Source organism: Actinia tenebrosa, unplaced genomic scaffold (genome assembly GCF_029948245.1).
Source record: "Actinia tenebrosa isolate PJP-AT-01 unplaced genomic scaffold, QUT_ActTen_1.0 PGA_scaffold0__85_contigs__length_37466705, whole genome shotgun sequence".
Taxonomy (NCBI): Eukaryota; Metazoa; Cnidaria; class Anthozoa; order Actiniaria; family Actiniidae; genus Actinia; species Actinia tenebrosa.
In genome coordinates, this window is record NW_028292569.1 from 10,014,754 (window position 1) to 10,031,211 (window position 16,458).

Genomic DNA, 16,458 nt, shown 5'->3' on the forward strand with positions numbered 1-16,458 from the left:
GGTCACGTGTCTGTACTGGAGAGCAACTTTTTTGTTTTTATTTTAAATGGGCGATGTTTAGCTACTTGTAAAAAGCACAGGGAACCCGGCTACGGTATATTTGTTTTTACTTCTTTTAGAAAAGTATCTTTTCTCTTTTTGGGTTTCCTGTGTCGTGATAGGTTTTCCATTACAATAAGCTGTAATCAGATCTGCGCTGTAATCAGATCTGCGCTGTAATCAGATCTGCGCTGTAATCAGATCTGCGCTGTAAACTGATAGCCGTTTAAATTCAAATCAATAACCGTTGGTAACGCACTCTCTAGTAAACACTCAAAAGAAGAAGTCTTTTGACTGCTTACTAGAAAGTGCGTTACACACCACAGGCAACCCATAAGAAACAAAACACCAACGGTTATTGATTTGAATTTAATCGGCTGTCAGTTTAGTGCCGATCTGATCACAGCGCAGATCTGATCACAGCGCAGATCTGATTACAACTTATGTAATGGGAAACCGATCACAACACAGGAAACCCACAAAGAGCAAAGTTACTTTTCTAAAAAAAGCAAAAAATATATATAGCCAGGTTCCCTGTGTAAAAAGATGAATGAAACGATGTCTTATCAGTGTGTTACGAAATGCAGTTTTATTACGATCTCTCAAAACAGGTTGTAGAAAGTTTGTTTGCTCACCAGTATATTTCACCCATGGGAATCGAGATGTTCATTCATTTGCTCTCAGTGAATTAATCAGTACGTGATTACTGAGCCTATTGGGCCTATTTTTCTCATATTCACTACTTTCCAAATTTCTGTTAACCGTTTAAACACAAAGCATTCAACCTAGGCTGGAAGGTTCTAATTTGAATAATCCTTTGAATCCAGCCTCGATTGAATGCTTCGTGTCTGACCAAAAAATGTAGAATAAAAAGAGACGTCTTTAAAGAAATAAAGCAATTTATTTACTCATTCCTTAAAAATAACTCTACTAACTATCGCGTTGCTGTGATTTTTGCAATTATTTTGGATCCGTGGATATTTCAAGCTTTGCTTGTGCAAGAATTACGTCAGCTCCCCTAGCAATCAAATCTTTGGCCAAATTTTGCCCAAGTTCCTCCCCCTGATGCATAGCATCGTACATGTGCGAAGGCATGAGAATTGAGGACACTCCTAGTGTCGGTTGGTTGCCTTTTTTGTCTTCGTTAACTGGTGGGATGTCCGTGGTCATGGTTTCTTGGACACACTTTTTACCGTCGAGGCTCAATACTGCTCCAGTTAGAGTCAACTACAAATTAAACAAAAGAAGAAAAATTCGTTTGAGAAACGGGAAATTGAACTTCAAGCGAGCTTCAGGAAAGCCATTTGAGTGTCAATGTGTCGTGCGTTTTCAAATGGATTCCATACCCTTTACCATCCAATCACAGTGCTTGGTTAGGGAAGCCATTTAAGTGTCAATGTGTCGAGCTTTTTCAAATGGCTTTCTGCTAAACCAATCAAAAAAGACTGGCGAAACCCTTTACAATCCGATCACAGTGAAAGAAGGAGAGTACCTTGTTATCTTTAAAAACACTTTCAACTCCCACGGGAACACTGCAACCACCTTCCTGAAAATACGTAAAATCAAACCATTTGAACTTCTAAATTCCTCAAAATTTAAACGATGCCTTTAGTCGAGCCAGCATATAGTTTTATTTATCTCACAGATTGAACCCTCAAACAACCTCTGGGCTGATCTAAGTCAAGTCATGGCTAACTCACAGATTTAACCCTCAAACAACCTCTGGGCTGATCTAAGTCAGGGAACGGCTAACTCACAGATTGAACCCTCAAACAACCTCTGGGCTGATCTAAGTCAGGGCACGGCTAACTCACAGATTGAACCCTCAAACAACCTCTGGGCTGATTCAACTAAGAAAAATCCTTTCAACTAAGAAAAATCCTCGAATCAAGGGAGAGACGTGACAAGCTCTTCTCACGTGATGCTGAGTCCAGGAACCAAGCTCTGGACCTCAGAGGTTAGCTGCACATGCAATACTGGGATGCCACCCATGATTTCCACACACCTAAAAGTGAAAGCATTCTTACCAGCTGTCTGAGGAAGGCTCGTTCAGCAGCACAAACCACAGCGGTCTCAAAGTCGTAGAGCTCTGCTATCATAGCAACCGTCTTGCTGTCCTTAATGTTTAACTCCACTGCCAGTGCACCCTAGTAAAGAAATATGTTGTCATGGTGACGAAATATTATGGTAACCATTCCCAAACGATTGCCATGACAACAAGGTTAATAAAAAGGCAATATTTTGTCATGTTGATAAGGTAATATGCAATTTCTATGGTGATGAGCAATTTTCATGGTGATGTGCAATTTCTATGGTGATGTGCAATTTCCATGGTGATATGCAATTTCCATGGTGATGTGCAATTTCCATGGTGATGTGCAATTTCCATGGTGATGTGCAATTTCCATGGTGATGTGCAATTTTCATGGTGATATGCAATTTCCATGGTGATATACAATTTCTATGGTGATATGCAATTTCCATGGTGATATGCAATTCCCATGGTGATATGCAATTTCCATGGTGATATGCAATTCCCATGGTAATATGCAATTTCCATGGTGATATGCAATTCCCATGGTAATATGCAATTTCCATGGTAATATGCAATTTCCATGGTGATATGCCATTTCCATGGTAATATGCAATTTCCATGGTGATATGCAATTTCCATGGTGATATGCAATTTCCATGGTGATATGCAATTTCCATGGTGATATGCAATTTCCATGGTGATATGCAATTTCCATGGTGATATGCAATTCCCATGGTGATGTGCAATTTCCATGGTGATGTGCAATTTCTATGGTGATGTGCAATTTTCATGGTGATATGCAATTTCCATGGTGATATACAATTTCTATGGTGATATGCAATTTCCATGGTGATATGCAATTCCCATGGTGATATGCAATTTCCATGGTGATATTCAATTCCCATGGTGATATGCAATTTCCATGGTAATATGCAATTTCCATGGTAATATGCAATTTCCATGGTGATATTCAATTCCCATGGTAATATGCAATTTCCATGGTGATATGCAATTTCCATGGTGATATGCAATTTCCATGGTGATATGCAATTTCCATGGTGATATGCAATTTCCATGGTGATATTCAATTCCCATGGTAATATGCAATTTCCATGGTGATATTCAATTCCCATGGTAATATGCAATTTCCATGGTGATATGCAATTTCCATGGTGATATGCAATTTCCATGGTGATATGCAATTCCCATGGTGATATTCAATTCCCATGGTGATATACAATTCCCATGGTGATATGCAATTTCCATGTTGATATGCAATTCCCATGGTGATATGCAATTCCCATGGTGATATGCAATTCCCATGGTGATATGCAATTCCCATGGTGATATGTAATTTCCATGGTGATATGCAATTCCCATGGTGATATGCAATTCCCATGGTGATATGCAATTTCCATGGTGATATGCAATTCCCATGGTGATATGCAATTCCCATGGTGATATGCAATTCCCATGGTGACATAAAATCTACGGTGATAAAACATGCTTCTCATTACCTGTCCGACGGCATACAAACATTCATCTGGTGTGATGACCTGAAAACATAACAACATGAAATCTTTTATTACAGTAGAATAAAAAGTCCTTAAATATTCACAATATTTCATAAAAGGTTGGTGAACGTTTTATTGCATATTTTGTATACCAAGACCTAAATACTCTAGTTTCAAGTTTTTTTAGTTTTAATTGTGCATAAAACATTCACAACAGAGAGCAAAACCCGTGGAAGGCAAAAGCGATTGCCACCAATTTGGATTGTCGCAGGAGGTGATTATGGGGTGATAAACTGAGTTTCTTGACCAATCAGCGCGCGGGATTTTCAATAAACACTTGAGTACTTATACTAATACTAAATAATATATAGAGGATATTACATGGGCATGCAGAGATATGAATTTTATCTTCGAGTGTGCACAGCGAACGAGTGAGATACGTATCAATTGAACACGAGAAGATAAAATTCGTATCTCCAAGCGGCCATGTAATGTTCTGTTTATTATATAGATATCGATGAAACTTAAATAAAACAAAAGCTCAAAAATTCTTTATTAAAATAGCAAGCCGATTCAACAGCGATATCTTCACGTATGAATGATATGGTATCTTCCACTTGTGAAAGATATCAAGTTTTCGACACTAGAGAAAACCTGGCATTTCATCAATATCTATATAATAAATTACATTATGTAGCTGCGCAATGGAGAACTTGAATATTCAATTGGTGAAAGATCTTGACAATATGGAAATTCTGAAACCTTAGTCTACACATTATTAAAATACACAATGTGATACAAATTTTACCACATTTGTGAATTTTCTCCCTCTTTGATTGGTCTAGAGCCGTGGGAGATAGGAGGACATACCAATAAATTACACCAGCAAATCACGTGCAAGCTTGAAAACTTTTTTTAAATTTTACCCTTGTTTTCGTAGTAAAATTGTTAATTTTCTGTGGTAAAAAGTCAATTTTCTCCAGTTTTCCATCGTATGTTCTCTTATTTACCACTTTTTTCGTCATCTAGCCATCAAAATATGTTGTGGACTCACTCGGCTATGCTTCATGAGTCCGCACCATTTTGATGGCTAGATGACGAAAATCGTGGTAAATATGAGGAAATACTACAAACAATTGGAGGAAATTGGTTAAATGGTTGTAAACACTACATAGGGCATTTACTTGAATGATTCATATAAATGTCCAAATGATGGATACAGTATCTTTTAACAGGAGGTTTCCACTAAGGAATGTAGACAACATTCGTAATGTTTTGAGACATTAACGTTTAATGTTTGTGGGCATGACAATAACGTTGTTTTTCTTGCATTTCCACACTACAGTGTATTCTGTAGTAAAACCAATTTAATCTACCATTAGAATACATCGTTAAAAAATTGATATAAATCTTGCATTCCGATTGGTTGGGAGCGTGTTCATGATGAGAGCCGACAGCATGTGCTCACTATTTCAATTTTGTTATTTGTATCCAAATTAATAAGTAATCTTATTTGTTTTTTATTTTTATTTTTTCTATTTAAGAATAAATAAATAAATAACTTGCTGTGCTGTGTGAAGTTATAAAGCACTTGGATATTGGCAGAAGCCTTTAGTAGTGTCAAGAAGCACTTCGCTAAGCGTCATGCTTTTTCAAACCCCGGAGGGGGGTGGTACTCTTTCCCATTTAGGGTAGGGATGTGCCGTTGAGCCCACTGAACCCTGGCCCTGTTCCAGAGTAAAATCGTGGAAAATCCTAACCTGTTCCGGTATTGCGAAAATGGATACCCTGTTCCAGAGAGGAGAGAGCATGATTTCATATACCCTGTCCCAGAGCGAGCACGATTTTATATACCCTGTTCCAGAGCAGAATAGCTGAAAACCATATCCTGTTTAGCGGCACGTCCCCGTATAGTGAATATAGGGGCGTACCCCCCCCCCCGACTCCCAACACGTCTCCTGTCTATCCCCATCCCTGCATTTCTTCATAAATGCACACAGCATGCTGGCAAGTTTTTTATTTACATTATTTGCAGTTTGCTGGTAGGTGTGGACCCATCCTGCATTACCTGGTCTATTCTGTCCTTCCAGCCCAACCTATCCAAACCAGCTTTAGCCAGGATGAGGGCATCATATAGTCCATTCTCATCAAGTTTTCTCAGTCTGGTATTCAGGTTTCCTCTCTTAAGTATTTGGTTAAGAAGTTGTTGAACTTTTTGGCCAATATGTTAATAACTATCATCATCATCTGCCACAGTATCCTTAGCATTATCATCATCATTGTCATATATCATTATCACCATGATCATATCATGATAATGAAACCCCATTATCATCATCACCACCATCACCGTCATTATCACCACCATTATCAGCATCAATATCATTCCTATCATTCACCACCATCACCATTATCATTGTCAGCATCATCATCACTACCAACACTACAACAATCATCATCACCATCATCATATATCATCATCACCATCATCATCATGACCATTGTCATAACCATCATCATCATAATCACCAACATCATAACCACCATTATCATCACCATCACCATCATCATTGTATATTATCATCATTATCATATATCATTATCATCACCATAATCACAATCATCATCACCATCATCATCATGAATATATTATCATCATCACCATCATCATCATGACCATTGTCATAACCATCATCATCATAATCACCAACATCATAACCACCATTATCATCACCATCACTATCATCATCATCATTGTATATTATCATCATTATCATATATCATTATCATCACCATAATCACAATCATCATCACCATCATTATATATTATCATCATTATCATATATCATTATCATCACCATAATCACAATCATCATCACCATCATCATCATGCATATATTATCATCATCACCATCATCATCATAATCACCAACATCATAACCACCATTATCATCACCATCACTATCATCATCATCATTGTATATTATAATAATAATAATAATAATATTTATTTATAAAGCGCAAATACAAATCTGTTCTAAGCGCTAGTAAGCAAACGACAAAGACAACGACAAAATAAAATTATTTACAAAGAATATGCTAATTTGAAGAGATAAGTTTTAAGTTCAGTTTTGAATGAGGCTAGACTTGATGCATTTCGGAGAGATATTGGAAGTGAGTTCTAGAGTTCAGGAGCAGCCACAGAGAAGGAGCGATGACCATAAGATTTAAGATTATAAGAATGTGCTGATAGAAGAACTTGTGATGCAGAACGAAGATTACGGTTCGGTTTATACACTGAAATGAGTTCCCGGATATAGATAGGAGATTGGCCATGAAGAGCTTTAAAAGTAAGTAATAGGATTTTATATTTGATTCTAGATTCAATTGGTAGCCAATGCAGATTAACGAGGATAGGTGTAATGTGGTCATGTTTATGGGAAAGAGTGATTATTCTGGCAGCAGCATTCTGTACAGATTGTAGTTTATCTAAGAGTTTGTTTGGTAAGCCAAAGAGCAGAGAGTTACAGTTGTCGAGTTTGGAGGATATGAACGCGTGGACGAGAGTTTCAGTTGTTTTCAAAGAGATGTATTTTCTTATTTTAGCAATGTTTCTGAGATGATAAAAAGAAGACTTGCAAATATTATTCACATGACGAACCAAAGTAAGATGCGTATCAAATATGACACCAATGTTCCGAGCATGCATTGAGGGCATTATCACATCAGAACCAAATTGAAGAGAAGGAAGAGTTAACTGTGGGCTGTGCTTTGAAGAAAATAACAGGAATTCAGTTTTGCCTTTATTTAGTTTCAATTTATTTGTAGTCATCCAAGCATCAATATCAGATAGACAGTTTTCAATCAGATTCATGGAATCATTAAGGGACAAATCATCATTACAGGAGAAAGGAATATATAATTGAGTGTCATCAGCATAAAGGTGGAAAGACATTCTGTGTATTCGGAGGATATCAGCTACTGGAGAAGTATAAAGGAGATACAACAAAGGACCAAGTACAGAACCTTGAGGTACGCCACAATCAAGTTGAAGGGCTTCAGAAGAAAAATCATCAATGGAAACAAATTGAAAGCGATCAGTGAGGTAGGACTTAAACCATTGAAGAGCTATGCCAGAAATGCCAAATTTTGTATGGAGACGATCTAGAAGAATTTGATGATCAACTGTGTCAAATGCAGCAGATAGGTCCAAGAGTAGCATGGCAACACAAGAACGATTGTCAATGGAGTGGAGGATATCATTTTGTACTCGAAGAAGAGCAGTTTCACAGCTATGAAATGTTTTGTATGCAGACTGCAATGGTTCATGGAGATTGTTCAGAGACAGATAATCATTTAGCTGAAGGGAAACGACTTTTCCAATAATCTTGGAGATATTCTTTAAATTAGAGATAGGGCGATAATTTCCAAAAATTTCATGATCAAGAGATGGTTTTTTCAGTAACGGTTTTAAAACAGCAACTTTAAGAGAAGATGGAACAACACCAGTTTGAAGTGACAGGTTAACGATTTCACATATAGTAGGCAGTAATGCACCAAAATGTCCAAGTAGGAGACTTGCAGGAAAAGGATCAAGACTACAGGATTTAGATGACATCTTTTTCGCAATGGCTGATAATTCATCAATAGAGATAGGCGAAAATGAATCAATTTTACAATCCAGTTTAGGTGAATCCAGATAAGAGAAATCATTTGAAAGATGTGACATAGGAACGAAGCCATTTCTGATGTTAACGATTTTGTTTTTAAAGAAGTAAACAAAATTGTTAGCTAGATCTGTGGATGAAGTTGAGGTTGGTAGTTTTTTCTCAGGTATACGGTGTAGCAATCGATCAATAGAACGGAATAGATCATTACTGTTAGAACCAGCATCAGTAATCAAATTAGAATAAAAATTCATTTTTGCATCAAAAATCAGTTTTTTAACAACATTACATTGATCAACATATAATTCACGGTCAACCTCTAATTTGGAACGTCGCCAACGTCTTTCTAGATTACGACGCTTTGTTTTATTAATTTGAATTTCGTCAGTATACCATGGAGCTCTTGGGCGAAGGGAGATGGATTGAGAACGTAAAGGAGCATGTTTATTTAAAATAGACGATAAAACAGAGTCATATTGAGTACACAAATCAGATAGTTGAGTAGCAGGACATTGATATAGTGCAGAGTTCATAATATCTTGTTGGAGACAATCAGCATCTATTGCACGAAGCTTGCGATAAGAAATGCTTTTTGATTGAAGTAGAGGCTTGTTTACAGATAACATACAATGAACAGCATAATGATCAGATAAAACAGGATCGTGTACAGTAAGGTTGGTCACAGATTTTTCATCAGATCTTGTAATGGTTAGATCCAAAACGTGATTACTTTTATGTGTAGGTGAAACAGGATCAAGGACAGTCAGATTAAAACAATCGAGTAAATCCATAAAGCGATTAGCATTATTATCTTTAGTGTCATTGATGTGAAAGTTAAAATCTCCAGAAATTACCAGTTTGCCAGAAGATGTAACCAGTCGTTCCAAGAGAGTAGTGAAATCATCATTAAATAGCAAGCTATTTGAAGAGGGTGGACGATAAACAATAACAATACGATAAGTAGACGATTGATGATGAAGTAGCATTTCCATAAATTCAAAAGACGTGTGAGACATTGTTACATGATGATTGATTTTCAGGCTATTTTTATACATTATGCCAACACCTCCACCAGTACGATTTTGACGAGGAACATGACAAAACGAATAACCAGTAGGACAAATATCACGCACAATAAAATCAGAATTAGTATTTTTTAGCCAGGTTTCAGTTATAGCGAGAATATCGATGTCTCTTTCAACAACATAATCCTTAATTAAAAGAGATTTATTGTTTATTGAACGAGCATTTAAGAGACAAAATTTCATGTAGTTTGCAGTTGAGGTAGAAATTGAAGCAGGTTCAAGTGATGCAGGAATTTTAATGTTTGTTGTTGAAGCAGGTGATGATGAAATTGTAGAACGATCTGTACGATGACCACCTCGCTTGCCACGAAATCGAAAAAGCTTTAATTCCTTAAGAGCAGAGGAGCAGCAAGATGAAGGAGCTTTTGTATTACGGCGAAGTTCGAAAAGATTTGCTCTTGAGTATGTTATTAACGGCAGTTGACGGTTAAGATTTGAATTTCCAGCTGTGGAATCCAGGATTTCTTTATTGTAATTAAGGACCGATGTTCTGTTATGGCCATAAAAGACATGGGATAACACAGGTGTAGATGTTAAATGTTGTAAAGAAAGACGAGGCGTATCCAATAAACGATGATAATTATTAGTGTGATGAACCATATGAAGTCGTTGAACCGTAGTCTTGAGGTCAGAGTTAAACGAAGAAGGGCCAGGATTACGATGAATATCCATAGAAATAGTAATATCAGTTGGAGGATCATGACCAGGAATAGATAATGAAGTATAACCATGCTTAGATATTTTTCCAACGGCAATACGAGACTTGTAGAAACCAGATTTGAGACGAAACGAAGTTAACTGACAAACATTCCAGGGAGATGAACTTGAAACCACTGAATTAATCACTAAACCAAAGTGCAGAGATTTACTTCTTTCAAGATCCAAATGACGATTAATGTTATAATTATCAATATAAGAAAAAGGGACTACATAACAGCGACAAACCATAAAAAACAATAACGTATATACAGACAAAGAATATGTGGCTGCCATGTTAGGCGCCGGAAGTATTATCATCATTATCATATATCATTATCATCACCATAATCACAATCATCATCACCATCATCATCATCATGCATATATTATCATCATCACCATCATCAGCTTTATGTTAATACAGTTAGCTTGTGCATAGTATATGAAACTAATAACCCTTGTATTCATTTGTAAATATTAAAAACTGCACAAAATAAAGTATGTCATTGTCGTTATGGTTACAAACATCTATCAAAGGATACGACATTCTCAAACTTCAAATGAGGGAATTTCCGAGTCAGCTGTGCAATCCGACGAAGAGAACAGGTACCAATAACACTGAAATATTCCAGGAAATAGAAAGAGGTATGTTTTAATCATCAACAATGCAATCTCAAGTGTCATTTCTAGTGACATAATAATCATAAATAATAATAATAATCACCAACATCATCATCATCAATTATTATCACTATCATCCCACCATCATTACCATCACTATTATCTTCATTATTACCGTTAGCAACATCACCACCATCATCAGTATCATCACCATTACCATCACTTTCATCTTCACCACCATCACTTTCATCTTCACCACCATCACTTTCATCATCACCACCACCATCATCATCAGTACTATCATCATCATTATTATCAGTACTCTTATCATCAATACCATAATCATCTCCACCAACATCATCATCATTATCATCATCACCATTATCATCAGTACCATCATCATCACCATCACCATCATTATCACCACCACCATCATCACTATCATCATCACCATTATCAGTACTATTATCATTAATACCATTATCATCTCCACCAACATCACAGTCATCATCACCATTATCATCAGTACCATCATCATCACCACCATCACCATCATCATTACTATCATCATTACCACCATCATCATCATTACTACGTCATCAGATAATGATCACCATCATCACCACCATCATCACCACCATTCCCATCTCTAACACGCCACAGGGTAACCAATATCCTACCTTCCTGCAGGAAGATCCTGCAGTTTTAACCCTTTGTGTTTTAGATGAAGGATAAGAGCATCATGAGGATCCTGTCTCCTATGGATAAAATAAGAGAATGACATAACGAGGCCAAAAACTACTCCTATTTGACTGCACAACTTTTTTACTCCAACGAAGGACTAGCGTCCGAAACATCAGTAAGTTTTTTCATCTTTTCACAGTGTATATCTTTTACCCTTTTATCATTACTGTTTCATTAGAAACACCGACGCAGCTCACACTACTGTAGTTTTTAGCTAGTTATCTCTTCTTATGACTGCACAACTATAATCTTATAGCAGAAAGAATGACTGAAGACAGGTTCCAAGTTTAAACTAGGACTTTAAAAAATTTGGTTTCTCTGACTTACATATCTGAATTAAATTGAAATAATTGGGTTTCCTAAGCATTGTGTTGTGGGTGTCGATCAATATTCAGGAATCCCTCACAACACAAGTGAAGTGAGTCCCATGTATTTAGCAATCCCTGGGTTCTTACACTATTATAAACCCGAGGTGACATTATTATTGCAATCAAAAATTAACATTAATTCATAATAACTGATAAGTCAATTACTTGTATATAGCGCCGATTGCCATGCCAGGGGGGAGATTGGTTGGGAGATCCTTCAACGAGTGCACCAATAAATCAGCCCTGAAATGAACACCAAAAACAATCAATATTAATTAACTCATTGGAGTCATACATAAATTACACAAGATTATAAATGATTTTATTAGTTATTATCAATTATTATTATGGTTATACCAGGGATGGATCTAAGATTTTGAGTTGTTTTCAACCCAGAAACAGTTTGATCTCCATGGTAAAATCTCAAAAATACTTAGAGGTTCAAGAGTTCATGTTTTCCCATTTCAGAACATGTGTCATTTTCTTGGAAATAAATTTCTTTGCTTGAGTTATATCCATATTCATGTGTCTCCCAGTGTGCTCTATGAAATAATTACTCTTCATGAGCTTCGAAAACTCCACTTGCTTATGGACTATATTACGGGCCTAATTTTTGCTACCCAATGTAAAGATTTACTTATTCCAGACTAGCAGACTAACGTTAATGTCAAGCATGGTCACTGACACCCAACGAACATCACCCAGACCCCCACCCAGGTAATCATCATCAGTATTGTCATCGTGCTCATTATCATGCATGCTGGTATTCATTAATATCAACGTCATGGTCATCATTATAATAATTATTATTATTAATATTATTACTAATTAATATTATTAGTAATTAGAAATGTGCTTGACAAACAAGCCTACCACCTTCCATCTTCAAGGGCTATTTCTAACTCTTTGGTGAAAAGACTTGACTCTCCAATCTAAGTAGGAAAAAACAACAAAAACCTTCAATTTTCTTATTACCCAACCTGCAGAGGTCATTTTCTGCCCTCTGTTATGGCTTTAGTTAGGGGGAGAAAAAAACACCACTAGAGTGAGAGCCACCCTGAAATGATCGTTCCTTTTAAAGAAATTTCCCCCCAATTTTTGGAAGTAAGTCAAATGAAAAACTGGTTTGCAAACCAATAATCCCAAATATTACGTTACATTGAGCATAAATTTTTTAACCCTCACCAGAAATGTAACCTAGGTAACCATTAAAAAATCAGATTTGTATATGTGATAATTATGTCAATTATATATCAAGCACGGGTGGCGTAGCGGTGTAAGCGCTCGCCTCTCATCAATGTGACCTGAGTTCGAGTCCTGCTGGGTTCGGTGTTGTATATGAGTAGAGTTATTTGTTCTCTCCTGTGCTTTGAGGGTTTTCTGGAGTCTCCGGTTTTCCTCCCTCTGCAAAAATCAACTCCTAAAATTCCAATTCCATCACGGAAGGGAATGAGGGCCACAGATTTGTTAGCCACTGGCTATTAAGTACTACCCTTGTAAAAAAAGGATTTTGTATTATTATTTTAGTTGTGTTAACCTATTACAAGAGCAGGATATTTTTCAAAAAACAAAACTTACATTTAGCTTAAACTTAACATGCTTCTATACTTCAAAAACTCACTTAAATTTTGGATAATGAATTTATTCTAAAGCATTTGGAACTGCTTTTGATGAATCTGGGCAGTCCGGAAATATGTCTTACATTTCTAAGGAAACTGCTGCACATGTTCAACATTGATTGTCTCAGGGCAGAGGTATTTTTTTCCCTAACCAGCCTACTGCTCAGTCCTACTGAGAGGAAGAAAAACTACCCCCGTTTTTTTTGAACCCAATGCAATTCCTAGGCTGATCTAAGTCAGGGCATCACAAATCCAACCCTGATAAAACCTCCAGGCTGGTCTAATGAGTCGGCAGGGCTCAGGTAACTCATATATTAAATGGGAATAAATCATGTCACTGAAAATCTAACGACTTTAAAATACTGTTGACCTTTGGTAGAGGTTTGTCCAGAACTTCATCTCCAATTGTTTGCATGGAAACTGAAAAATATATTGAATGGAAAACAAAAATGAATTATTGAATCCTAAAAAGATAAAACTGAGATTTCTCACTTTACCAAGATCAAATGAAACTCCAGGATTTAGTTCTTTCAATTTTCCAACTATAAAATTGGTTTGGACCATTGCTAACTGCAAAACAAAAAATATGAATGGAAGTTAAAATTATGATCAACATGAGGCCATTCGCAGGACATATAATCACATTACTGTTATTGAATGTCAAAAAAAATTAAGACTATCTTTATTCAAATAACTTTTACTGGATTACTAATGTCAACCCATACGAAAATTATCGCTGATATGCGAGCGAAAGTCTAGCCTGCTTTTCCCACTATTAGATACTTTTGATTTCAAGTTACAAAGCAATAGACCTTATTTGTGGTGTGACAATGTTTTCCCAATTCAGCGTGACAAACCTCCAGGGGATTCATTTTCTTTTGTTTTTACTCATCGAAAAATTCATGAGTATCCCAAAGGATACAAAAGGAATAACGATGATATCCCGACGAGTTTCAAAACAATAGCTCTTCATTCCCCCAGAGGTTTGTCACGCTGAATTGGGAAAACATCGTCACACCACGAATAAGGTCTATTTAAAGTTCGTTTGCCATCCAGCAGAGCCTTCCCCTTTGGCTGAACTGATTTGTTATCAAAGTGTTATATATCAGCAAGTGACTGCTTGTTGCAAATGGCCTATTACATCTGTATAGTACGCCATGAAATACATTACAAATCAACCATGTAATTTAACAGCCAACATATCATTACTAATGAAGCAATATGAGTGGTTTTCATAAACCTATAAAGTACACTTTTACTTATTTATTACTATCACATTTGATATTTGATATTTTCTCTTATTCTCTCTACTTCATTATATATACACCGAACGCATAATTTATTACTACTATACTTTGTCTATTCTTTGCGTACATATTTACGGTGTTCAACTTATCTATAGAGAAAAAATATCGCTCTGGGATCCTCACGAATACCCTACATTTCATATTCTGGCTGCGTTACCAGCGTGGTTGGTCCTTGTAGTGTAGTGGTTAACACATCGGACTAGAATACCAAAGACGTGGGTTCGAATCCTGCCAAGGACATTTGATATTTTTCTCTTATTCTCTCTACTTCATTATATACACACCGAACGCATAATTTATTACTACTATTACTATCATACTCTAATTTTCTTGTTTTCTATTTTGTTTATATAACTATTACACTCTGATGGGTTTATGAAACCACTCTATCGCCACCACCCGCCACCGCCAACTGCCATCCGGTTAGCTCAGTTTGTAAGAGCGTCGGCCTGTTGTGCGGAAGGTTGTGGTTCAAGCCTTGGCCGGACCAACACTCAGGGTCTTAAAATAACTGAGAAGAAGGTGCTGCCTTTGTAATTATATCTGCAAATGGTTAGACCTTCAAGTCTTCTTGGAGAAGGACTTAAAACCGTAGGCCCCATGCATCTGTCTATACTATATAACCCTGTATAAGGCGGACATAAAAGATCCACTAAAGACGCTGGTGATGACCATCTTCAGTGCCGTGCTAAAAACTCGAGGGCCACAAGTTAATCAGTTAACAAAATTACTGTCACGTGTCACCCTCATTAAATAAAGTCTTCAATCAATCAATCAATCCAAATGTTTTAAATAAATCAGAAAAATTAGTGGCAAGCCTTTATTTGTCTCAAAAAATGACCGATATTAAAAAAAGGAGTATTCCTTTTCTTATATCATAAGCAAATACATGTTTGACCAAACTACGTTACGAATCCAGACACATCAGGAAACAAAGAAGATTTATGTTCAAACAACAAATTGTTTGTTTCGTTGAAGTTTTACATTATTTATTTTTTTATAATTTTTAGAATAATAAAGAATACTAACCCTGAGTAAATGAATACATAGTACCCTTCAAATTGACGTTCTCAATGCTAGTAAAAATTATTTTTAAAAATCAAAAATTTTCGGAAGTGTTTCACGGTACAACGCGCAAAACATAGGTGTCAACATTAGAAAGACAGCAGCATTAATAGTCGAAAATGGTGGTATAAAATAAACAAACTATGAATTTTCCTCTCAAAATCGACTTGGAATTCGCAGAAAATGCATTTTTCAATGTTTCTAGTCAAAATAACATATAACTGAAGATTGAACCTTGACTTTCTAGCAAGAGAAAGATAAGTCTTCTAACGACAAGCAAATTACGTAACGTTCACAGCATGCATCACGACAAGTGTCTTCTCGAACATTTGCAAGAAAAATCATCTCCAAGATAGATTTGCAAGACAAAAAAACGCCTATAGTCGAATTATCGCTCCGTTCTTATCCATAATATTTTGCATACAAGAAATTTCAGTCCAGTGGTCTACATATTTGTAATACCTAATCCATGCTAATCATCCATACACAAGGGGAAGGAAACGCCTACAATCGCGCTAACTACTCGCAATACTCACCGCACTATCTCGAGTTCCAACCTTTACGGTGCTCCCAGCCTCATGTTTCAAGCCCATTTTTGAAGGATTGTAAAGAGCTTTGGCTTTTAAAAAGCAACTAAACTCTGCGAGAATGTAGTCTAGTCGTTCTATTGAACACGAGACAAAATCTCGGGGTCA

The 16,458-nt window shown here is 36.4% G+C and overlaps 1 protein-coding gene across 2 annotated transcripts; it reads right to left on the reverse strand.

The window, feature by feature from the left end:
- Positions 1-920: 920 nt before the first annotated feature.
- On the reverse strand, positions 921-16,447 carry LOC116295972 (porphobilinogen deaminase). Of its 2 annotated transcripts, none has more exons than XM_031703935.2 (12): positions 16,300-16,447; positions 13,889-13,961; positions 13,762-13,811; positions 12,649-12,704; positions 11,938-12,015; positions 11,341-11,418; positions 10,582-10,657; positions 5,657-5,770; positions 3,592-3,630; positions 2,067-2,186; positions 1,532-1,585; positions 921-1,266 (listed from the first exon to the last, which is right to left on the reverse strand). In XM_031703935.2, exons 1-12 carry the CDS (start codon positions 16,354-16,356, stop codon positions 1,000-1,002), a joined length of 1,062 nt encoding a protein of 353 aa, XP_031559795.1. In that variant the 5' UTR covers positions 16,357-16,447; the 3' UTR covers positions 921-999. The 2 variants fall into 2 exon arrangements, with proteins under 2 accessions (XP_031559795.1, XP_031559794.1); XM_031703934.2 differs by having other exon boundaries at positions 12,646-12,704.
- Positions 16,448-16,458: the final 11 nt, after the last annotated feature.

Bases quoted from the DNA above. Each gene is read 5' to 3' on its own strand.
- LOC116295972 (XM_031703934.2), bottom strand. From the start codon at position 16,356: ATGGGCTTGAAACATGAGGCTGGGAGCACCGTAAAGGTTGGAACTCGA. The intron at 13,812-13,888 runs GTAAAGTGAGAA...TATATTTTTCAG, and splicing joins TGGAGTTTCATTTGATCTTG to TTTCCATGCAAACAATTGGA. The intron at 3,631-5,656 runs GTAATGCAGGAT...TTATGTTTTCAG, and splicing joins GGAAGGACAGAATAGACCAG to GTCATCACACCAGATGAATG.